The 23,778-nt window shown below is 34.7% G+C and overlaps 3 protein-coding genes and 1 long non-coding RNA gene across 7 annotated transcripts; 1 reads left to right on the top strand and 3 right to left on the bottom strand.

Annotated features, from left to right (window-relative positions):
• Positions 1-2,184: 2,184 nt before the first annotated feature.
• Positions 2,185-10,532, bottom strand: LOC149496024 (uncharacterized). The gene is made up of 4 exons (XR_016320849.1): positions 9,825-10,532; positions 9,697-9,733; positions 6,520-6,617; positions 2,185-2,337 (listed from the first exon to the last, which is right to left on the bottom strand). It is a non-coding gene; the product is annotated as an uncharacterized LOC149496024 (long non-coding RNA).
• On the top strand, positions 3,423-7,041 carry LOC149496025 (putative LRR receptor-like serine/threonine-protein kinase At3g47570). Of its 2 annotated transcripts, XM_089721235.1 has the most exons (4): positions 3,423-4,169; positions 5,298-6,164; positions 6,264-6,672; positions 6,832-7,041. In XM_089721235.1, exons 1-3 carry the CDS (start codon positions 3,461-3,463, stop codon positions 6,650-6,652), a joined length of 1,965 nt encoding a protein of 654 aa, XP_089577361.1. In that variant the 5' UTR covers positions 3,423-3,460; the 3' UTR covers positions 6,653-6,672; positions 6,832-7,041. The 2 variants fall into 2 exon arrangements, with proteins under 2 accessions (XP_089577361.1, XP_089577360.1); XM_089721234.1 differs by having other exon boundaries at positions 3,423-6,164.
• Positions 10,533-10,930: 398 nt separating the features above from the next.
• Positions 10,931-16,482, bottom strand: LOC149496023 (Ubiquitin-associated/translation elongation factor EF1B protein). 2 transcript variants are annotated; one of them, XM_089721237.1, is made up of 3 exons: positions 16,232-16,482; positions 15,172-15,389; positions 10,931-13,033 (listed from the first exon to the last, which is right to left on the bottom strand). In XM_089721237.1, the coding sequence occupies exon 3, from the start codon at positions 13,009-13,011 to the stop codon at positions 11,047-11,049; it is 1,965 nt and encodes a 654-aa protein (XP_089577363.1). In that variant the 5' UTR covers positions 13,012-13,033; positions 15,172-15,389; positions 16,232-16,482; the 3' UTR covers positions 10,931-11,046. The 2 variants fall into 2 exon arrangements, with proteins under 2 accessions (XP_089577363.1, XP_089577362.1); XM_089721236.1 differs by lacking the exon at positions 15,172-15,389 and having other exon boundaries at positions 16,232-16,481.
• An 866-nt stretch (positions 16,483-17,348) lies between these two features.
• Positions 17,349-23,303, bottom strand: CDPMEK (4-(cytidine 5'-phospho)-2-C-methyl-D-erithritol kinase). Of its 2 annotated transcripts, XM_089722036.1 has the most exons (12): positions 23,179-23,303; positions 22,856-23,046; positions 22,660-22,755; positions 22,486-22,554; positions 22,217-22,321; positions 22,062-22,118; positions 21,732-21,932; positions 20,901-20,993; positions 20,715-20,814; positions 20,054-20,153; positions 18,153-18,238; positions 17,349-17,690 (listed from the first exon to the last, which is right to left on the bottom strand). In XM_089722036.1, exons 2-12 carry the CDS (start codon positions 23,012-23,014, stop codon positions 17,590-17,592), a joined length of 1,167 nt encoding a protein of 388 aa, XP_089578162.1. In that variant the 5' UTR covers positions 23,015-23,046; positions 23,179-23,303; the 3' UTR covers positions 17,349-17,589. The 2 variants fall into 2 exon arrangements, with proteins under 2 accessions (XP_089578162.1, XP_012075992.3); XM_012220602.4 differs by lacking the exon at positions 23,179-23,303 and having other exon boundaries at positions 22,856-23,116.
• Positions 23,304-23,778: the final 475 nt, after the last annotated feature.

The raw sequence follows: 23,778 nt of genomic DNA, 5'->3' as shown, positions 1-23,778 counted from the left end.
AAAAATTAACTGTCGAACAGGGAGAAAGGATAAATTAAAAGATTGAAACAGGACAGTCGGATGCTATCACAGGAAGACCATTGCATCATACATTTAAAAAACCTGAAACTCGGTGTGACTGTGAATTAAAGTTCAAATTTAGGCCAAACCTAAGAGGAGATTCTTATTGTTTCATTTCAAATTTAAGTTGATCCCACAAACTCTCAAATTGTCAAAACTTTATTTAATTCAAAAATCACATTTACATTCAATATTCCACACTGTTAATACATATATAGTTGAATTTAAATTCTAATTCTCCGGGTGCAGATAAAATATAGTTTGGAGGCAATTCAACCCAAAAATAATAATAATAATAATAATGCGAGCATACCTTCATTAGTTGTATTTTGAAATTGGCTCACCAATTCCTGTAATGATGATAGAAAAAATGGAAATTTTGAACTAAAACAACAAGATAAACAATAATGTGACTTAAAAATTAAAAAGAAAAAGGAGAACCTGAAGATGTTTGAGCTTTGGGGTTCCGCATTTTCCAGTTCGTTGTTCTTGCCTCTGATTATTTGTAAACATTTCTTCTCCCAAGCAAATTATTTGAAAAATGTCAACCTCAGTTTTTCTTTATGTAAAGAATTCTTGCGCCAGTGGTGGATAACTTTTGCTGTTTCGAGGAGCGAAGGAGGCAGTGAATTGCTACGACCGCAATTAGAGAGAGAGGAAGAGAAGGGTTCAGCAATGGCAGTGCCTCGGGGAAAGCAAAATTAGCATCGTTTGCTTAGCTTTTGATCGGAATGGTGGTGGCGGCAGCGACCGCGGCCATGGAAATGTGTCGGTGTAGGTCGTGATCCTTATGGTCATCCTCCGTCGTAATTAGAAGCAAGCAAACAATTATATTATCAAAAAATTGAATTTAATAACAAAACCTGTAGTTTGAAGGACCCTTTTACAGAGACTTTGCCGTTGATATAGGTGAGGATTTAAGAATAGTTTTTAATCACACGGTTATCAAATTACAATTTATAATCATATATGAACTTTTTTGGTTCCTTCTTCAACTCCTTCGTTGCGTGCCTCTTTTCTATCTCTGCTTCGAAGCTTGCTTGTTTCACTTTGGGGATTTCAAAACCTAATTCTTACAGGTTATTTCTCAACTGAAGCAAAAAGAAAACAAACGTAAGCACATAGTCATGGTTTAGGATTTCTTTCACCTCTCTTTCCTTTTAGAGACGGATAGAGAGACACCCTGTCAGATTTATTTTTAGCGTTTTTAGCTGAATTTTCAAATCAAGCTGCTTGCATGCGTCGATTTAGAGATGGAATTGTCGAGCTTTATTAAGGTGAGAAGGAGCATTGAGGGTATTGAATTAAATTGGGAATTTGGAAGAATACAACCTACAAGACAGAGTCTGCTGGAATGGAGGTAGGTTTTCATGGCGGCTGTTGCGGTGGATTTGGTTATTATAAATTACAAAATTATTTTCCATCCATTTATTTGACAAGTGTTGAAGAACGGACAATGAATGGAAAGTAGGACTTCATCTGGGACTTTCATTCCTTCCTACTCCCTCCATCGCTAACCTTTCCATTCTTTTGTCCTAATTTCTCCAACCAAATCGCATGTAATGTAAAAGAAAAGAGTACCAAGCAGAGGACTTTGGATGCCATTTTTTTTTTTCTTCTTCACTATAAGGATATTCACCAAAAATCAATAGAGAAGCATCATATGAACCAACACCAACATCAAATTCAACACATTTTTCGGGTCTTTTTTCTTTTTGCATTTTATTCATTGAAATCATTCCCCTCCACCCTACAGTGAAGGAGATGAAACAAACTGTCTGGGTAAACTAAAGAGATCTTTCCCTTCGAATGGCGACGTCCATTCTTGAGAACCAGTACCAGATGTTTCTGAATTAGCAACTCCACCATCCTGCAATCCTGGAATGCGTACACCATTCCCAGTTGCAGCTGTTCTCATTGCCAGCTTAGCACCCAAGCTAGACGAACTTGAATCATACATTTGGGTGCTGTTCTTAAAAGATCCAGGCCCCAGCCACAATCCGCTAGGCCTTGGAGAGACTAAACCTCGATCCAAACTCCAGTCTATGCTAGTGTAGTCCAACTGAGCCATTGAGCCCGCCGTGCTCCAGTCAACTGGAGAAGAGGCCCCTGATGAACCAGCTGATCCACCCAAACCAGAGAAGAGTCCAAGCGATGAAGCAGCAGCAAGTGTAGATGATGCACCTGTTCTACTCCATAAGCCATTTCCTCTGCTGGTTCCAGGAGAATCCCCAGGACCACTGCCAGGAACGAAGTGTTGCGGTTGCTGATAATGAACTTGGTGGAGCAGTCAAAAAGCCAAATCATTATTTATAATTAAAATAATTTCTTTTCTGAAAATGGCGCACAATATATAATTTAAGCAAAATTACCTCCGCACTTGATGGAAGACCTTGACATACATCAACTTAATTAGTTTTTAATCTTAGCTTTTCTGCATATTTTATCTGTAGTGCTTGAAGACTTGACCGCAACTATCAGATAATTATTTTGTTTAACCTCAAAATTTCCAACAAATTTCTTTTTTTTTTTTTTTTTTTTTTTTGAGAAATGTCAAGTTTTTTAAAATTAATTAGCTTATTTGCCCCTTGATTTCCAAGGTAGCACCAAAGTTTAAAAAAATAAAGATTAAAGTGTAATTAGTTTTTAAAGTGTGATTTCAGTATATTATAATTCATAAGAATGATTTACTTAATCTCGGTCTACGGATCAAACCAATGAAAAATAAAATATTTTTCATTGAAAGGAAAGTATTTTTGATTAATTATTAAAAGAAAAGGAAAATCTTTATTGTAATTGGTTGGATTCATAAGTGAGTCCATAAACCATGTCATGCAAGTGTTATCTATAATTCGGTACATCAAATCATCTAAAATATCTAAACTCTAGGTGTTTTTCATTTTTGACAAAAAGAATGGAACTATAAAGGTTTTTGCTTCTAAAGAAAATTGAAGGAAAAGTAGTATCCAATAAAACTCAACAGATATGCAAATTATCTAAAATTGTTATGTTAGATAATTAAACAAATAATATTCCAAATTTCCTTAAATCACCATTAATTGATTAGGCGAATGTTATCTTTTTTATTTTTTTTATTTTTTATTTATGTATCACCACATCTCTATAAGTAAGGAAAGATTTACCTACACTCAGTATATAGCCTCACTTATATATTAAATTAATTATAAATAATATTTTGATTCAAACGAGAGTATTTTTGACTGTATGCGAAAAAAAATGATATTTCTTTGATTGGCCTGATGGGTCGGGAAGTAAGAAATTTCCCTATAAATATATGTCTCTCCTGATTGATCAAATACCTACCGACCTATCAATCCAGCCCCTTTTCCCTCCTCCACAGCCACAGCCATTTCTAATAACAAAGTCTCAAGCAGAATAAATGAGGCTTTCTTGCACCAACTTATGCATCTTAAACCTTGCTATTTTTCATTTCTTGTGCTTTAGCTCGCCTACTTATGCTCTGAAAAACAAGAACAATAATGAGACAGATCGATTAGCTTTGTTAGAATTCAAGTCTAAAATAACTAATGACCCTCTTGGTGTCATGAGTTCATGGAATAATAGCTTTCATTTCTGCCAATGGTACGGTGTCAAATGTGGCCGGAGACATCAGAGAGTGACCGTGTTAGACCTAAGCTCTCTCATGCTTTCCGGTTTCATATCACCACATGTTGGCAATTTAAGCTTTTTAAGAGAGTTTTCCCTTCAAAATAATAGTTTCACCCATGAAATCCCTCCTCAAATCGGCAATTTGCACAGGCTGCAAATTTTGTCTCTTTACAATAACTCCATTGGAGGGAAAATTCCTTCTGCAATTATATCTAATAGTTCTAACCTTGTTACAATTGAATTTTCAAACAACAAACTAGAAGGGGAAATTCCTCCGGAGCTTGGATGTTTGTTGAAGCTCAAGTATGTGTCTTTATACAAAAACAATTTCACAGGAACTCTCCCTCCATCTTTAGGGAATTTATCATCTCTCGAACACCTTTATGTAAGCGAAAATCAATTGCGAGGTAATCTCCCTCATACTTTAGGCAAGTTGAAGAGTTTAAAGAAATTAATTATCCATGAAAATCAGTTTTCAGGTACTATCCCTTCCTCCATTTACAACATCTCTTCCATTGAGTCTATAGATGCAGCAGTCAACAACTTAAAGGGCAATCTTCCAAAGGACTTAGACTTAAGCATCTCTAAACTTCCAAATTTGTATTTCTTTTCTATTTCAATTAATCAATTCTCTGGCACAATTCCTACTTCATTTTCTAATGCCTCAAAGCTACAATATCTTCAACTAGGGAAAAATGATTTCAGCGGAGCAGTTCCTTCTTTTGAGAAATTGCAGAGTCTTTTGTTATTAAATATTGCATACAACCATTTAGGAGGTAGTGCAGCTGGGAATGTTAACGATGATGACTTGAAATTTCTTACCACTTTGACTAATGCCTCCCATCTAGAATACATAGCCATAAGCAACAACAACTTTGGAGGACAGCTACCTCAAGAGATTGGAAATTTTTCCAAAAATCTTGACAGTTTTATTGCAGAAAAAAACCAAATATTTGGAAATATCCCATCTGGAATATTTTATCTTGAAAGCTTGCAAGATTTTTCTGCAGCATTCAACAGATTATCGGGTACCATTCCTTATACAATAGGAAAGCTTCAAAATCTAGAAATACTTTTTCTTGAATTTAATGAATTCACAGGAAGTATTCCATCTTCTATTGGGAACTTGACAAAGTTGTTTCAAGTTGATTTGTCTCGCAATAATCTTCAGGGCATCATCCCTTCGAGTCTAGCCAATTGCCAAAACTTAATTGTGATTAATCTTGGTAGAAACAACCTTAGTGGTTCCATACCTCCAGAAGTTTTTCAACTTTCTTCACTATCAATATATTTTGGATTGTTTGAAAATCACTTGACAGGTAGCCTTCCCAATGAAGTAGGAAATTTGAAAAATCTTCAAATCCTAAACCTTGATAATAACATGTTATCAGGTAATATTCCAACTAGTCTTGGCAGTTGTGTCCTTCTAGAGCTTCTAGCCATAAGCAAAAATAACTTCGAAGGTTCCATTCCTTCATCTTTAAGTTCATTAAGAGGCATTGTAGAATTGGATGTTTCTCACAACAATTTGTCAGGAAAGATTCCGGAGTTTCTAAAGGCATTCAATTCAATAACGACTCTGAACCTATCTTATAATGATTTTGAAGGTAAGGTGCCAACAGAAGGTATTTTCAAGAATGCAAGTGCAACATCAGTAGCAGGAAATCAAAGGCTTTGTGGCGGCATACCTGATTTTGGGCTACCTGCATGCAAATCTGAAAAACCAAACAAGAGAATCACCATAAAATTGAAGATAATAATCTCTACACTTTCTGTGGCTATAAGTGCAGCACTTGTGCTCACTTATTTATTTCTTTGCTACTCAAAGAAGAAAAAGGAAGGCTCTGCATCGACATCTTTTGGCAATGCACTTTTGAACTTGTCTTATCAAAGTCTCCTTAAAGCCACTGATGGATTCTCTTCAAATAACTTGATTGGCACAGGTAGCTTTGGGTCTGTTTATAAAGGAATTCTCAATCCTGAGGGAATTGTTATTGCAGTAAAGGTGCTCAACCTTCATCGTCAAGGAGCGTTAAAGAGTTTTATAGCAGAATGTGCAGCTATAAGGAACATCAGACATCGAAATCTTGTCAAAGTACTTACAGCTTGTTCAAGTGTCGATTATCAGGGTAATGATTTCAAAGCTTTGGTCTATGAATTCATGAACAATGGGAGCCTAGATCATTGGTTGCATCCAATTCTCAGACCAGATGAAGTCCCAAGGACTTTAAATGTTCTTCAAAGACTTAACATTGCCATTGATGTCGCTTGTGCGCTTGAGTATCTTCATGTTCATTGTGGAGTTCCAATTGTTCATTGTGATCTAAAACCAAACAACATCCTCCTTGATCAAGAAATGACAGCACATGTAAGTGACTTTGGGTTGGTGAAGTTCCTTTCTAATGACATGATAGATTCTGCAAATCAGTTTAGCTCTCTTGGATTAAGAGGAACTTTTGGTTATTGTCCTCCAGGTAATTGCACCTATTTTTGTTATGCCAAATCTATGGATTGTTCAAAATGTTTTATTCAAAATTTCTAACCTAACTTATCTTAATCTGTATGTATTCTAGAGTATGGTGTGGGAAGCGAAGTATCAACATCAGGTGACATATTTAGCTTTGGCGTTCTCTTGTTAGAGATGTTTACAGGAAAGAGACCCACTGATGATATGTTCAAAGAGAGTTTCAACCTTCACAATTTTGTTAAAAAAGCTTTGCCTGAACATGTGACTCAAGTTATAGATCTCAACCTTCTTAATATGCAACTCAATGTGGATGCAACTCCAAACCATAATCACAATTTTACAAGGAGAAATAATATACTGACCGAGTGTTTGATTTCAATACTTGAAATTGGAATCTCTTGTTCGGTTGAATTTCCACAAGAGCGCATGAAAGTTGATGATGTTATTGCTCAGCTCTCTTCTGTCAGAAAAAAATTTTTAGAAGGGAGAAATTAGAAATGAACTTCAAGTGGCAGGTAAATAAAGTTAACTCTCTTTTTAAAATAAAAATAGAACATCAAGCATATAACATTTTTAGATGATATAATTTCATGGATACTTCAACTATATGATTGTCGAAGTGAAGCTAGATAACTAATTAGAACTCCAATTTCTTTTTATTTTTATGATTGCAGGTTTACAAGGTTGATGATAACCTGATGCAAATGCAAATTCAAATGAATCATAAGATGCTAAATTAATGGCAGACCATATGCATAAATTCATGTTTTCTGTTTTGTGAAGCTTGAGTCCTTACTGTACTTTTTTTTCCACAAATAGTTTTATGTTTGTAATGTTTTTTCTTTTAGTATCTATTTTTCTATGAATGTTACTAATGTTGCTAATGTGAAGTACTGTGTATGTATTTGACATCTTTTTCTTAAGAAAAAAAGAAAAAAGAATTTAATTGAAAAATCTGCCATCGCTTCAGTGCATGCAAAAGATTAAATATTCTTATCAAATATTTTGGTTGGTAATTAACAGAAAGAGAAGTTGTAAACAGGAAGGGAATTTATGTTGACTTAGCTGAATTCCTTTTTATAAACATGTTGTATGAAATGTTTTTTGAGCAACTAATTTTGTAAAATTTTATTAAATTCATTTATAATTGGATAAGCTATTGGGGAAAAAAAGCACAGCCACAACAACAAAAGGAAGTAGATTATTGCAAGAAGCCAAAAAGTGAAAAAAAAAATTCCCCGTTTCTTTTTTTCTTTATTCTTTTGAAAGTGATTTTCTTGGCTCTTTAATGCCATTAAGATAGTAATACACTAACCTTTCATAATGCGAAAGGTTAAAGGTTTGAAAGCTTGACAGCTCTCTCTCTTTCTTTAAGAATTTCTGACTCATTTACAGTAAAAAGTTCATGTATATATGATAGTAACCAAGTAAAGCCATGCCTTGAAAAGCTTTGTCCATTTTCTCATATCGTTTTGTACATCTCTGTATTCCTTACCGTTGAAGTTGTTGCTGAACTTATACTTTGCTTCAGTGGGTACCCTCATCTGAGTCATCTCTGCTTTCTACGGCTCCATTATTGCTACTTTGATGTCCTATTCAACTAAAGACACTTCTTTACTTCCATTATTGGATTGCCACTTTACGCTTTAAATTACCACTTCTAACTCTCTTCAACTTCACCAACTCCAATCTCCTGTTGTCTGTAAGACATGGGTGTCACCATTGAAGAACTTCACTCTCGAACTAAAACACAGAAATTGTACGAAGTCACTATTCACCACCGCATAGTCCAAGCCACAGTAACCTCCTCAAGGACGGTGGTAGATAGATGGATCAAAGACCACCTCCAAGCTCCATGTCACCATCACCAGAAAATTGTTGGCCTTGACATTGAATGGCGTCCAACCTTCATACGTGGTGGGGCTCAAAACCCAGTAGGAATACTCCAACTCTGCATCAGCAAATGCTGCCTTATCTTTCAAATCTACCAAGCTACATGCATTCCTCGATCCCTCTACAAAGCCCTCCTTAATCCTAATATAATCTATACTGGAGTTCGTATATCCGGGGATGCAAAGAAGCTTTCCAAGGACTATGATTTGGAGATATCGTTCATTGCAGATATTGCAGATCTATCTGCGCACGAGTTTGATCACAAAGAATTCAAGAGAGCAGGGTTAAAAACATTGGTGGAGACAATTATTGGGGAAGAGTTGGAGAAGCCAAAGTATGTCACCTTGAGTAATTGGGATGCTAAGCAGCTTACTCATGCTCAAGTGAAGTATGCATGTGTTGATGCCTACTACTCTTATAAATTAGGAAAGCTACTGCTATGTGGGAATTAGAACTAATGTTGGTTTGTGTCTATCTGATATATGTGGAAGTAGTGGCCTTGTATAATAAAATCATGCAGTAGCAGTAGCAGTAGCAACTGTATTCTAATGGTTTGTATGGTTTATTATGAAATTTATTAAGACTAGAAATGCATATCACTTGCCTTAAATATTTACTAATTGTCAATTGACTTGTAATTCAATTATGAAGTTGTTGATCAAGGGTCATGAGAAAGATTTTACTTTCTTAAAAATATCCCGTTTCTTGTTTCTAGGAATTATAAAAACAAACCTACAATTAGCTGCATTCTCCTCTTAAGATCCAATATTCAGGTTTTGAGAGTAAAGTTTCAAGATAATAAGGTAAAAACCAAAGGAACACACGCTTCCTGTGTTTCTACCTGGGCTTGATAAACCTTGGATGATAAGGGGTATAACACCACATTGAATGACAAATATATTGACAGCGAAGAAAGAAATATTGTCATCACTATTAACTTCTTCAAGAGCTAAAACGTTTACATTGTTCGACTTACCAGAACAAGAATTGCATACATCCCTATTCCCAAATTTTACAAGCTTCTAATTTGGTTTTGTTATGCAATCTAGGAAGAGTTCCAAAACATTGAGCTGATCAAACACCACATACAAAAGATATTTAGGTGGGACAGAATATGTAAGAGACAGACAGCCCAGTTCACATTCATTGCAAAATAATTCCAACAACATAAATGTATTGAAAGGATAAAATTTGCCAAGTTAGCAACAATCCTCTCTTTGGTTTCTGCAACCGCAAGAACAAACCATTCATAAAATTTCAAAATTGAGGATTCTAAGTGGGAAAAAAAATTAACTGTCGAACAGGGAAAAGGACAAATTAAAAGATTGAAACAGGACAGTCGGATGCTATCACAGGAAGACCATTGCATCATACATTTAAAAAACCTGAAACTCGGTGTGCCTGTGAATTAAAGTTCAAATTTAGGCAAACCTAAGAGTAGATTCTTGTTGTTTCATTTCAAATTTAAGTTGATCCCACAAACTCTCAAATTGTCCAAACTTTATTTAATTCAAAAATCACATTTACATAAAATATTCCACACTGTTAATATATATATAGTTGCATTTGAATTCTAATTCTCCGGATGCAGATAAAATATAGTTTGGAGGCAATTCAATCCAATAATAATAATAATACGAGCATACCTTCATTAGTTGTATTTTGAAATTGACTCACCAATTCCTGTAATGATGATAGAAAAAATGGAAATTTTGAACTAAAACAACAAGATAAACAATAATGTGACTTAAAAATTAAAAAGAAGAAGGAAAACCTGAAGATATTTGAGCTTTGGGGTTCCACATTTTCCAGTTCGTTGTTCTTGCCTCTGATTATTTGTAAACATTTCTTCTCGCAAGCAAATTATTTGAAAAATATCAACCTCAGGTTTTCTTTATGTAAAGAATTCGTTGCGCCAGAGGTAGATAACTTTTGCTGTTTCGAGGAGCGAAGGAGGCAGTTAATTGCTACGACCGCAATTAGAGAGAGAGGAAGAGAAGGGTTCAGCAATGGCAGTGCCTCGGGAAAGCAAAATTAGCATCGTTTGCTTAGCTTTTGATCGGAATGGTGGTGGCGGAGCAAACAATTATATTATCAAAAAATTGAATTTAATAACAAAACCTGTAGTTTGAAGGACTCTTTTACAGAGACTTTGCCGTTGATATAGGTGAGGATTTAAGAATAGTTTTTAATCACACGGTTATCAAATTACAATTTATAATCTTATATAAACTTTTTTGGTTCCTTCTTCAACTCCTTCGTTGCGTCCCTCTTTTCTATCTCTGCTTCGAAGCTTACTTGTTTCACTTTGGGGATTTCAAAACCTAATTTTTACAGGTTATTTCTCAACTGAAGCAAAAAGAAAATAAACGTAAGCACATAGTCATGGTTTAGGATTTCTTTCACCTCTCTTTCCTTTTAGAGACGGATAGAGAGACGCCCTGTCAGATTTATTTTTAGCGTTTTTAGCTGAACTTTCAAATCAAGCTGCTTGCATGCGTCGATTTGGAGATGGAGCATTAAGGTGAGAAGGAGCATTGAGGGTATTGAATTAAATTGGGAATTTGGAAGAATACAACCTACAAGACAGAGTCTGCTGGAATGGAGGTAGGTTTTCATGGCGGCTGTTGCGGTGGATTTGGTTATTATAAATTACAAAATTATTTTCCATCCATTTATTTGTCAAGTGTTGAAGAACGGACAATGAATGGAAAGTAGGACTTCATCTGGGAGTTTCATTTCTTCCTACTCCCTCCATCCCTAACCTTTCCATTCTTTTGTCCTAATTTCTCCAACCAAATCGCATGTAACGTAAAAGAAAAGAGTACCAAGCAGAGGACTTTGGATGCCATTTTTTTTTTCTTCTTCACTATAAGGATATTCACCAAAAATCAATAGAGAAGCATCATATGAACCAACACCAACATCAAATTCAACACATTTTTCGGGTCTTTTTTCTTTTTGCATTTTATTCATTGAAATCATTCCCCTCCACCCTACAGTGAAGGAGATGAAACAAACTGTCTGGGTAAACTAAAGAGATCTTTCCCTTCGAATGGCGACGTCCATTCTTGAGAACCAGTACCAGATGTTTCTGAATCAGCAACTCCACCATCCTGCAATCCTGGAATGCGTACACCATTCCCAGTTGCAGCTGTTCTCATTGCCAGCTTAGCACCCAAGCTAGACGAACTTGAATCATACATTTGGGTGCTGTTCTTAAAAGATCCAGGCCCCAGCCACAATCCGCTAGGCCTTGGACAGACTAAACCTCGATCCAAACTCCAGTCTATGCTAGTGTAGTCCAACTGAGCCATTGAGCCCGCCGTGCTCCAGTCAACTGGAGAAGAGGCCCCTGATGAACCAGCTGATCCACCCAAACCAGAGAAGAGTCCAAGCGATGAAGCAGCAGCAAGTGTAGATGATGCACCTGTTCTACTCCATAAGCCATTTCCTCTGCTGGTTCCAGGAGAATCCCCAGGACCACTGCCAGGAACGAAGTGTTGCGGTTGCTGATAATGAAGTTGGTGGAACATCTGATTTGAATTCAGATTATTAGGGCTAAGGCTTCTTGTGGTGGGAATGTGATGCATCAAGCCATTAGACTTGATGGCATCAACACCATTTGTAGGATACCAACTGGTAGCTGTTCCAGGAGGAGATGAGCTTATGCTAGAAGCTGGAACCTGCTTTGTATTCACAGATTGAGGTCTTTGCATCATAATCACTGGTTCCCTAACTGTTCCAGGTTGAAGATTCTTATAATCATTTCCAACAGCTACAAAACGTGCTTCTGTCGTCTTAGCTGGTGGAGGTGAGACTTGTAAAGGCGATGCCAAAGAATAAGAAACAGAAGGACTTGATCCTGTACTTGGCCACCTTTTCTCGGCGGGGAATGCCATTTGCTGAGGTTTTGCCCACTCCATCTTTGGTTGTATTCTCTTCAAAGGCTGCAGATTTTTACTCCCAGATTCAGGAGGCCCTGCCACTGGAACAGTCTTTGTGTAATTAAACTCCCTGTCATCTCTCCTTTGTTGTAACAATGAAGGTGGATTGGGTTTTTGTTGTTGCTGTTGTTGTCTCACCATATTCTGGCTAACTGCAACTGAAAGTTTGCCATTGCTAACTGTTGGAGGATCACCAGTTTCCTCAGGCTTTGGGGGAGCAGAAGGTGGATCTAACTTCAGTTCTCTTAAACTTTCTGCTGCCTTGTCAAGATCACCTTCAGAGCCAACCACGGCTCTTTCAACCTCCTGCTTGGTGCACTTGTATCTCAATTCCATGTCAGCCATTCGAGCAAGCTCTTCTGATATATCAATTTTCAAATTACCCCCTCCAAGGTTTTGATCCCAGTTCTTATCTCCATCTTCACCCCCTTCAAATAGCCATGAAACAGATTCTTCTACTTTGCCTTCATTTAATATTAAAGCCATTGTCGCCCGCTCATGTGGAAATCCCATTGCAACAAGCTGCTGAGCAAGTGCTTCTAGCTTTCTCGACATCAGATAGCCACTACACCGCTCATGCAATTCCTGGGCTCGCTTCTCCTTTTGACGTTGATGCTTCCTTTCATTCTTCTGGCGGATTTTTTCCCGCTTGTCATTGTCAGCCCCTGGTATGGTTTCCTGCCGAACAGGAGGATTTTTATCTTTATGATCTTCTGACTCACCAGACCAGCTGCCATTATTTGAAACAGAATCATACTCGACCCCAGCTCCAAGTGAACCACTAAAGTGATCATCTGTGTCATCTATGTTGCGGAAACGACCATTAGCGTGCACAGATGAAGCAGAGGATGTTGGCACTGATTCAAGAGCATGAAATGTCCCAGAAAGTGGATTGTATGCACTAGCTGGAATACCACTACCTGCATTAGCAGGTCCAGAAGGCTTTGATGAAGCCTTCTGGGGTTCTTTGCCAGCCTTTTTGTCCTTGGACTTCGATTTTGACGCCGGAGACATCTCCCAGAAAGCAAATCTATTCCTGAAATGTTTAAGATATTAGTTTAATATACGGTAGCATGTAAAGGAACTTTTTCTTTTCCAATCACCTACCCAATATATCTAAATGGAATTAGTTGGTTACATACAAAGAACATGTCCTAACAAATATAGAAGATTATAACAGGACAAAGCTTCAAAACTGCTCACAGCCAAAAAGGAAAACAGCAGACAATATGGTAATTCCCTTCATGTCACATATTCAACAAAAAGCCCATATAACTCAAAGGAAGACTAGACTAGAATTACAAGAAAAGCAAGAAAACAATCAAGAAGCATCCAAAGAGAGAAGTTCAATAAGACCATTCATCAAAAGATCCTGATTTCCTAAGGGTAAAATCCTAAACATAGTATAGGTACTGTTCTTTTTCTATCAAATATGCTCATTGAGCAGATGGCAGGCTAAAACGCTTATTACATAACATTCTCCGGCATCTGGCCCTGATAGAGCAAACTTCTCCAGAAATAGCACATATGGCAACTCATTTAAGTTATAGCCTTCTATACTTCTTTAATTAGCCTTAGAGCTAATTACAAACTTCCACTCATCATGTTAACATGTTATAGCCTTATTGTAGCATTGCCATTAAAGTGTTCCAATCACATGTAATACAATGCAGAGAATGCCAGATCCCAGAATCGTATATCACATATCAAAATAGAGTTAAGAAATCCTAAAATGATCAATAAACACATCCATAGACCAATTGCAGAACAAAAAAGGAAATATTCCAATATAATAAATAATACACCCTCCGTCCCATTTTGTTTGCTTATTATTACTTTTTGGGATGTCTCAAAATGTTTGTAAGGTTTCTAAATTTATATATTTAAACAATTATTTTTCTTATAATAACATTTATGATTGTTCATTAAATGAAGGAATTTTATTAATATCTTAACGAGTTCAGGGTAAAAAAAACAAAATAATTTTTCTTGACTAAATTTTTAATATGTATGTCTTGTCAAACCATGAAACAAAATGGGACAGAGGAAATATCAAAGTATTCCACGATTTTGAAGAAACTTGCACAAGCTTTAGAACAATAGCCACAAACTATTTAGGTCAATGTTTTAGAGTATGAATGATGATGATCGAGGTATACACAGGTACTGACACAGTATATTCATGATTACAATATAACAAACTACAAGAGGAGACTAAAATTTTGTAATAAGAAAAACAATGAAATGAGTAGTAGTTCACTCAAATATATCAGCATTGTTGATAATTAATTACAAATATTGTTATCTCAATCGTCCAATCAAATTAAAGAAGAAGACCAAAATGACAAATGGCCTAGATAGATGAATTTAGATGCATATCAAAATACTTGTTTGCATCATTAAGTTGGAGAATGAAACCAACAATATAGCAGCAAATAGTTTCATAATGTACTTTATGGTTACAGCCTAAGCAGCAAGCATTGAGATTATGTTGAATAATGTGCTAGTGCCTTGCACAAATTTTGGGAACATTTGGCATTTCAAAGTGAATTTGCCACAGAAAATTCAGGGCTGGATCCTAGAAGAAGGATATTGCACTCACTAGGCCTAAACCATAAAATATTATTTAAATTTATGATAAGAGTATAGCAGGCAAAGAAACATATTGTTGGAAATAATAGATGAGGAAGAGACCACTTTAGAGAAGACAGAAGAAGTGGAACAAGACATCAAAGGTATCAACTCTAACAAGATACGAGCAGAACTTGCACAATATGATGCAATCTCATGAACCATGGGTTTATTTTGAAACTTGGTTGTGGTGGTGGTCCTTTTTGCACTCTTTTTGTCTGCTATCATATACAGAATGACATTAATAGCTTATCATATATGTATCATTAATGCTTTATAACTGTTTAATGTGAATTCAATTATTAGAACTCGCACAAAGAAACTACAATACAAATGTCTTAACAATTATTTAAGTGCATATATCATGTCCCTTGACCACACACTTGCACCTAAGGCTCAAGTACCCCTGGACCTTAATGGTCGTAACCTGGACAACTATTTTATGGCTTCTGGTTTATGTCCTTGAGAATCATGAAGCATGACTTTCCATTTCAGAGATCAGTCCAAGCTGAAATAAAAAGACAAGTCGAGCATTACTCAAACCTTCTGTAAAGAGAGGCATCCCAATGCTCCAGTGAATACAAACTGATTTCTTTGTCTACTCAGGGCAGGAGCAAATTGCAGAAAACAGATGATACCCAAACACCTAGAATAACTAAACAAGCAGCTGTTACATATTAGATAGGTTTTGCAATCCTTTTACTCCATTTTGCGTCCAGTTGAAGAAGCAAAAGGTTTGTGAATATCCATGATCTATCCTGCTGAAATGTTGATAAAATCTAAATGAAAATCTAATGCCAGGCATGAAAAACTTAACCTTGGAACCAAGGGTTTCTATAAGAGAAAGAAAATTCCTCCAAATCTTAGCTGCAGTATAAATTCAATGTCTAGCAAGAAACTAAAAGCCAAATGTAAGATGCTTCAACTGTGCAGACTCTAGGCTCATTCCACCCAAAAAAACTAATAAAATGATTCAATTTTGTTTGGATGGATGTGTTGAGCTCATCAATGCACATTATATACAAGTCAACTCCAAAATGCATAATTCTTTCAATACTAACAAATTCAAATTTCTTAAAATTGTCTCCAAATGTTAATGACAGCTCTGAAACTTAATTCAAAAAAAGAAAACTCAGCAGCAAGATTTGTGCCTCATTTCTAGAACATCAAGAATTGATAATACATCCTTTTTTGCTTCTCCTTAATAATTGAAGAATATGTCAGCTGCTAAATGAAAGTGCAATTACAAGCCATTGAACTCGCTGCAGCATAATCTTGAGCCAGAAACCCATAAAATGATCACTACTAGAAAGTGGAAATGAAATACAGCTGACTACCATTTCTCATTAATACATTTGACAAAAGCGGAAATTAAATGAAAAACAGTCTCTCGTGCAGAATTACCCATCAAAATCAATCAATTACCGAAAGAAACAAAATGAATCGCCAAAAGATCCATCAGAAACATTCTCTGAATTCCACAATTCTCAAATTCAAAATTCAAATCCCTAAACTTAATCCCAAACAAAGGCGATTGCATAAGTGAATAGAAATGAATGCTAATTTGACATAAACATATACACAGAGAGAGAAAGAGAGGAACCTGCGGATATAGAGACAAAGAGAGAAGATGACTTAATCGATGGAAGGATCGGGATTGAAGTCGTTTGAGAAGGAGACGAGAGAGAGAGAGAGAGAGAGAGAGAGATAGAGAGATAGGTATTTCGAGGCCCAAACTGAATCGATTAGAATTAGGGTTTTGAGAGAACAAAATAAAAAATAAATAAAAAAAAGAGGAAAAAAGGGAGATTTGTCAAAACCGAAACTATTTATTAACCTGCCTGAAATCGAATATGCTACTCTCGTCTCTCCCGTGTATTTTCACTCTTTTAAAAAAGTAGTCCACTGTTTCATAGTTTTTGTCCTATTTTTCTTTTTATCCTATTTTTCTTTTTCGTCTGTCCTAAAGATCGTTCTAAAGTCATTAATATTTTAAATTTACTATTATACCCTCATTATTATTATACTTCTTTATTAAAAAATATTGTAGTCAAATTTCTATATTGTCATTAATTAACATAAATATATTCTAAAAAAAAATGATATAAATAAAATTAACCTATCAACATTTAATTTTTCAATAGAATTCTACTTAGTCAAAAGTTGATTAATTTCAAAAATAATTTAATATGAATCATTTAATTTTCTTATGAATACTAATATATGGGTATATTAGAAAAAAAAATTAACACAAAAATTTTAATATATCCATATTAACTAAATTTTCTTAATACATGTGCAAGTCAAACCAAGACATAAATTATGAGACACACCAAGAGGTAACCTAATGATAGGTGTATAAACGGTCTGATAATATATTCATATTTGAATCTCCTTAATTCATTATTAAAATATATATATATATATATAAATTATGGGATGGAGAGACTAATTTTTTTATAACTTATCATGTGGATATTACTCATTATCTATATTTATTTATTTATAATATTAAATAATATAGTATAAAATTGGAATGTCCATTTATTTTCACATGAAAAATAAAAAAAGGTAAGTAGTGCAAAATAAATTGAATAACCTATTAATTTTATTAATTAATTTATAATTTTAAATATAATTTTTTTAAATAGTCCATACTTATTCAAAATTGATTCAAACAACTTCCGGAAGCCTTAATAATATCTTGCATTAACAATCCCTTTGATTCAAAATTGCCCTGGTTACCGGACATGCTTTCCCACTTCCAAACTTTCATGAGCTTTCAAAGGTTACATGCTTTAAAATTGCAATTAGTACAAGATTTAAGCATCTGTTCTTATTTGTTCATTACAAGGAACTTTGAAAACTATCCTAAAATGGCAAAATGTAACTTACAGCATCAATGATTTTCTTTAAAAAATAAAATTACAAACACGAATATCATTTTCCTTGCAAGACTAGTTACTCTGTAGACAGCGAAAATTCAGATGTTGCGTCACATGCAGCAGTTGAAGCAGGTTCCTTATACCACTGGTTTGGTTCACGAGTCAAGAAGTTTGCCTCTGCAAATTAAGAAAATTTTCAAATGAGCTATTGACTGAGGTGATAAATACAAGTAAGAGGAAGAAAGAAAATGAATGTTATTATTTCATTTTTATGAATCATTTCATTTTACATAGTGAAATCCTAACTTGAGAAGTTTTAGATAGGATCTCTATCAGGCAATATAGCTCATCCTAAAAGCAATTCATTGTTAATTATTATTATTTAAAGGTCCGTTTGATATAAATGAATTCTGCAATTTTGTGGAATTCATTTGGAATTTCATGCTTTCATGTTTCGTATGAATGATAATGTTCATTTCGTTCCTAAAAACTAAATATTATAGAATATAAATACATTAAATTCTATCATTCGTAAATGATAGAATACTTCAAACAAGGCTATATAATTATTATTGATTTGCTTAAGGGTTCAGAAATCATAGAGAAGGGAGCTGAAATGAAAAATTAGTCGGTCATTACCTGAGATGAAAACATCCTTGTAGTCTTCATCATCATATATAAATTGTGGAGGATCTGGCGAACCAATCCCGACAATGGTACTTCCACTGTATCAAATAAATTGTAAAATGGTGAATTTTCATGTAAGCTTCAGTTGTCCTAATAGACGTTCCAAAATTATTGACAAAATAATCTTCCAATTGTACAGACCTGACCATTTGAATTGTTTCTTTAAAGCTTTAAAGTATATTACAAACAGACACATGTTCATGCAATAAACCAAAATGACGGTAAAAAACACAGAGAAATAACATAATTCTTTGTATAATACAGTCAAAAGTAAGGTAATAAATATGAGATTTAGGCCACCTTACATTCAGGCACACCTTTACAAAGAAGGAACAAGATTGATCTGATGCAAAATTATAAGACACTTTCCAATGCCATATCTAACTTATTCTTCCTTAGAAATACCTCAACTCATTCTAAGGACTTTGACAACAATGGTCAACTTTCTAAGGATCTGAAATACACTAAAAGTACATATTATTTTATAATTTTAGTTGATAAAGGATATCATTCAAAGGTTTAAAATTTCAGGATTTTTTTGTGATGAAATTTTATAATTTTTATTATTTTAATATCATTTTACTTTAAATAATTATTATAATACTTGTTTAAGCAAATTTATCAATCTTCATTGTACTTTTTCAAGTAAATTTATCCATGCTTCATTAGTGACACCACACAAGCGAGGGGGCAGGAGGATTGCTCACCCACTTATATGCACACCCCTATTTGCCCAATTTGGGATTGCTCCCCGCATCATACTCCCCCAGCCCAGGACTTGTGTCCTCACAAACAGCCCCAACCCATAAGGCTGGGTCACCGCCATTGGGCATCTCATCCCCAATCATACAGTGCCAGAAGTATCACATTAGAGGGTGGCTCTGATGCTTCTTGATACCATGTAAAGGGATAGACTCACCTTGGCAAAACCGGATTGGCAAAGGAGGGTTCCCATCTACATATATACAGAAGGATCTCCCTCTATTATCCCAGTGTAGAATTCCCGCATCAATTAGGGTTCTAAACTTCTAGATTGCAGCATTTTATTGCAATATAGTTGGCCACTGCGTATGAGATGTAGGCAATTTTCTATGTGCAGTGAAAGGTTTCATGATTTCATCAGTAGACAAATAGATCTAATGATTTGAGAGTTTCTCTAGGAAAACAATCTTATGCTTCAATCTTGTTTCCAAGTTACTAACCAATATCATCAACTAAACCAGATTAACTACTATTGGTCTTTTTGCAAGGTGTGCCTAATAAGAGATGCACAATTTTTATGGGTCTGAATACACTTGTAGAAACAAGATATGGTCATTAGTATCTTTGTTAGCCATGAGCTTTATAACTTGCTTTACATTCAGCTTGTCAACAAAAATAGAACAAGCTTTCAGGTGTTGAATTTGTCATTTATGAGATGTAACAAAGTTCATAACTCAACATGGTGATAATATAAATAATGACATTTTATAACTCATGACATTTTTTTTTTTTTTTTGTTCTTTTAGATGGATGTACGATAATATCTTGATTACACTTTTAACATTTTATTCTGCTTCTTTTACTTTTTTTTTTTTTTTTTTTTTCACTCGACAGACAGTTGTTTTCTTATAACTGGACTCTTAAGTTAATGGACCAGATAATTATGAAAGTGACAGACAAGATTTGAGGAAATTTGATATCATGCTTCAAAACAAAGGCATGCAAATAACTTGAAAACTGAAAAGATAATCATGGACAAGAGGACATGCATGAATGCCTATATGAACTAAGGGAAACATAACAGCAGGTTAAATTCAAGATAGTGTTACTCATTAATGCCACAAATAGATAAAAGCTGCTGAACTATTTACCTCCCAGACATAAAAACTGCATCATATTGTCCACGGCTTGCTGCCATTATACGTTGTTTTAATCTTTTGAGAGATGGGAGAACTTCAAAAGCAGGAGGTTCTGCAAAGAAAACAGATAAGACTTACATAGAAGCTTATTTCACCCAGAAAATAAGGAAAGAAAATTTCGAATTGGAATAATAAGAAGGCACTGTGGCTATCTGGAACTGCCATATATCTATTAAGATTTGAGACTGATTCCAACTGGTTCTAGAATAAAGTAAATTGTAGCTTTTTATATTGAATCAACTACAATCAGGTTGTGTACTATCCAAGTGATGGGAGTTGCAAAATTAGCCAAACCAGAAGGTTCTTTTTATATATATAATTTTTGTTTCTAGAGAGTAATGTCTGCTTTTATTATTCCCATTTAGTTCATATTATCTGCCAGACCTGAGTGCTTATCTACTCACTCACCTATTTATTTTATGTTCTTAACTAGTCAAAATGAGCAACATGATTTTCCATGCCCCCAAAACACCAATGGGGTTGGTCTAGCTCAGGTTATTTAATTTGAATAATGCCAAAGGATCAAAGAAAAAATGGGGAAGAAGAAAACAAGCAAAGGTAAAAGGAGAAAAAGCAAGAGAAAGAAAGATCATGTATTTCTACATATAATTACCCAAATCATTGATGCAAACATCTTGAGATATTCCACTATTTGAGATCTTCTCAAGCAATGTTAAAGGATCAACCTGACTGGTTTGATCCAATCGAAAGCGCTGAGAAATCAGAAGTTTCATTAACATATTGTTGATACTAAAGCAGTGAAATTATTATTATATGCAGCATATAAAAAATGCATTACCTTGTAAACTTCACCAGTTGGACAAGCCTCCTGGGGCTTTATGAGAACCATTGGAATGTCTAGAGGAACAGGTGAAGGAATATCTTGAACAATCTAAACAAAAGAAAGTAAAAAAAAAAACTAAGTTTCCAACCAAATAGAAGCTGTGCATGTCTATAAGTTGCTTTTGATGCAGGATCAATAATGTCAATAACTATACTTAAGTTTTAAGTGATTCAATTGCTTTTTCAAAAATACTGTACTTTTCCTCAGTGTCTACAACATTGACAAGGATTTGAAGCTTTTATCAACATAAAATCCTGAGTTAGAAGTGATTATCTCAAGGAAATATTTTAGATCTACTAACCCAAATATTGCGCTTGACTACTTGTGCATGCTTGATATTCAGTTCAATTCATCTAATCCCTTTTATCCCAAAATGGGTACGACTGACAGCGTGATCCTTTTAGTCCATTCCGTTTAGGATCACATTACCTTTGAGATGTTGCCAAGCTAGTGTCAAAATACAAATGCATACTATAACAGTATGACTTTCAAGGCAGTGACACCAAACAGATAATGCAACTGGGTTTGAACACCAAATTAAACCATCCTGCAAACTCCAGAGAGAATATATATGTGAATCTAAAGGACTAGGTTTTCATTGTATTTATTGTGAAAGCATTGTAAAGAAGGAAATAGCTATCTAAAAAGACTAAGCCACATGTCACTAGATAGTAGATTCAAAGGATACCATTTGCAATCTTATAGCATGATTGATAAGTGGAATAAAGTGGGTAAGGATATCATAAAGCTGCATTTTAAAATTTAAAAAAAAAAAAAAAGACATACTTCACCACGACCAGTACAATAGGCTGCTCCATGAGAAAAAAAGAAGGAGATGTCTGAACCAATCTCGCTTGACCATTCTAGGAGATCATTCTCAGTAGCAATGCCACCACTGAACTGATTTGCAGCCCATAGGGCAGTTGCAGCATTACTGCTTCCACCACCAAGCCCTGCCCCAGTAGGCACCTTCTTATCTAGATGAATCTGTTAAATTTCAAAAGTAGAACATTTCGCATAAATTTTTCAATCTTCAATCATCATATTCACATCATGTAACAGATTATCGAATAATCTCATCAAACTGAAGCAAACTGTGGTGCTTCTGCCCCTTACCCAAAAGAAGTTGTCAGTACCAGTTTTTTTTCTGTAAAGGTTAAGAGCTTTAATAACCTGCAAAAAGAAGTGACGGAAGAACATAAAGTCCACAAGGATGATTTAAACAATAGGAAAAGTCAAACGAGACACAATATAGTTACTTTATGCCTTACCAAATTCCTTTCATCAAGAGGTACCCCAGACACATTGGTTGATAAACGGTCCTTCGATTTTGAAGGAGATAAAGAAAACTTAATTGTATCTCCTAGACTAATTACCTGGAGAAACAAAAGGGGGCAAGTTGTGAACTTTTTGTGGGTAAAACAAGAACTAGAACTAAAAGTCAAACAAAAGACAAAAAGAAAAAAACACATCTTTTTCTTTTTTGTTTCCATTTGATTCCTTATATTTGTATTCACAGTTTAAATTTTGGATGACTTACATGAAAGAGAGATGCCAAATCGTGATACCCATCTTCTCTTTTACTGGTTATTCTGAGGAAAACATTAATCTGCACAAATAAACTATCCAAGTTTCACAGAACTAGGCAACAAATTAAACCATAAAAATAAATAATTCAAGTAGAAACCAGGCAAGAGAATAACAAATGATTAACCTTGCACGGTGAGAACAAAGTGAGCCTTGAAAGAGGAGCATTCTTGTCTACATCATCAGCCAACTTGTTTAACCTTTCATCAGGATCATACACTATCTAATAGTTCAAGAAAACAAAGCCCAACAAAATTATGACTTAAATTCAACGAACAAACAAATAAGAAAGAGATCGATTAATGGATTGGAAGTAAAACAACCTCTAGCTGTTTCTTCGTGGCTTTGACCAGTGGGACTCTTTGTCTTTGATTAAAATAGACAGACCCACTTGGCCGAGTTGAAGGGAGATTGCTTTTAGAGAAGGAATGGCGAGAAGGATTAAAGATATGGTTGTTGCAAAGCAAATGAGCGGTGGCCATGGCTGCTGCTGGCGGTTGTGTTCTTGCCTACTCTGCAGTTGCAATCGAAAACACATGAGATTAATTGCTTTGAACTATTATATTAGACTACCAATGGCTGCTTAATAAATTATCTATTTTACAGTCAATTTTGATCAGCTGGACTGGAACCAAATCTTCATCACCTGATTTTACTACTTCCTTGTCTTCTTCTGCGTTGGTTGGTAAATGGAGAAGCAAATGTTGGGTTTCTTGTAAAGGATTCAGGCCTCTGAATATTGATGGCCCAAGTATTTGTCCCATGGAACTCTAATGAGTCTAAATAAGTCAGCTAGTAATAATTTAGGTCCATCTATATATATATATATATATAATCATGAAATTAAAAGATGTAAGTTGAGACTCTATTCTTTCATAATTATGTTTTATCTTTTTTAAAAAATTTTTGGATTTTTTTCTTTATTTTGATTGGATGGTTATATTTTTTTAATTTGAAATTAATATTTGGATAATATCAATAGATTTTGAAATTTAATCTAATTTAACAACTATTTTATTTTATTTTTTTATCTATTTTTCATATTTTAAAATTTTAAAATTTTAAAAATTTTTCATATTTTCTTTTACCTTTTTTTCATTTATTTTTTTTATTATTCTTTTAAAATCGTTGCATTTATTGGTAATCTCTTCATTTTTTAAAAACTGTAGCGGCTATATTGAAGCTTCCATTTGCAAATTTCGATATCAATTGTGTTTTGATGCTTTACTTACTCCTTCCAATTTCG

The sequence above is a fragment of the Jatropha curcas genome, chromosome 5 (assembly GCF_041381405.1).
Source record: "Jatropha curcas cultivar XTBG-Jc1 chromosome 5, XTBG_Jcur_1.0, whole genome shotgun sequence".
NCBI classification, from domain to species: domain Eukaryota; kingdom Viridiplantae; phylum Streptophyta; class Magnoliopsida; order Malpighiales; family Euphorbiaceae; genus Jatropha; species Jatropha curcas.
Note: the sequence above shows the minus strand (reverse complement) of the source record. Positions and strands in the feature narration are given on the sequence as shown.

What these genes read in the sequence shown, in the direction of transcription:
- CDPMEK (XM_089722036.1), bottom strand. Translation starts at nt 23,014, where the DNA reads ATGGCCACCGCTCATTTGCTTTGCAACAACCATATCTTTAATCCTTCT. An exon ending in CTTTGTTCTCACCGTGCAAG is followed by an intron (nt 22,555 to 22,659) that starts GTTAATCATTTG and finishes TTATTTGTGCAG; the next exon opens with ATTAATGTTTTCCTCAGAAT. An exon ending in CTCTTGATGAAAGGAATTTG is followed by an intron (nt 22,119 to 22,216) that starts GTAAGGCATAAA and finishes TTCTTTTTGCAG; the next exon opens with GTTATTAAAGCTCTTAACCT.
- LOC149496023 (XM_089721237.1), bottom strand. Translation starts at nt 13,011, where the DNA reads ATGTCTCCGGCGTCAAAATCGAAGTCCAAGGACAAAAAGGCTGGCAAA.
- LOC149496025 (XM_089721234.1), top strand. Translation starts at nt 3,461, where the DNA reads ATGAGGCTTTCTTGCACCAACTTATGCATCTTAAACCTTGCTATTTTT. An exon ending in TTTTGGTTATTGTCCTCCAG is followed by an intron (nt 6,165 to 6,263) that starts GTAATTGCACCT and finishes TATGTATTCTAG; the next exon opens with AGTATGGTGTGGGAAGCGAA.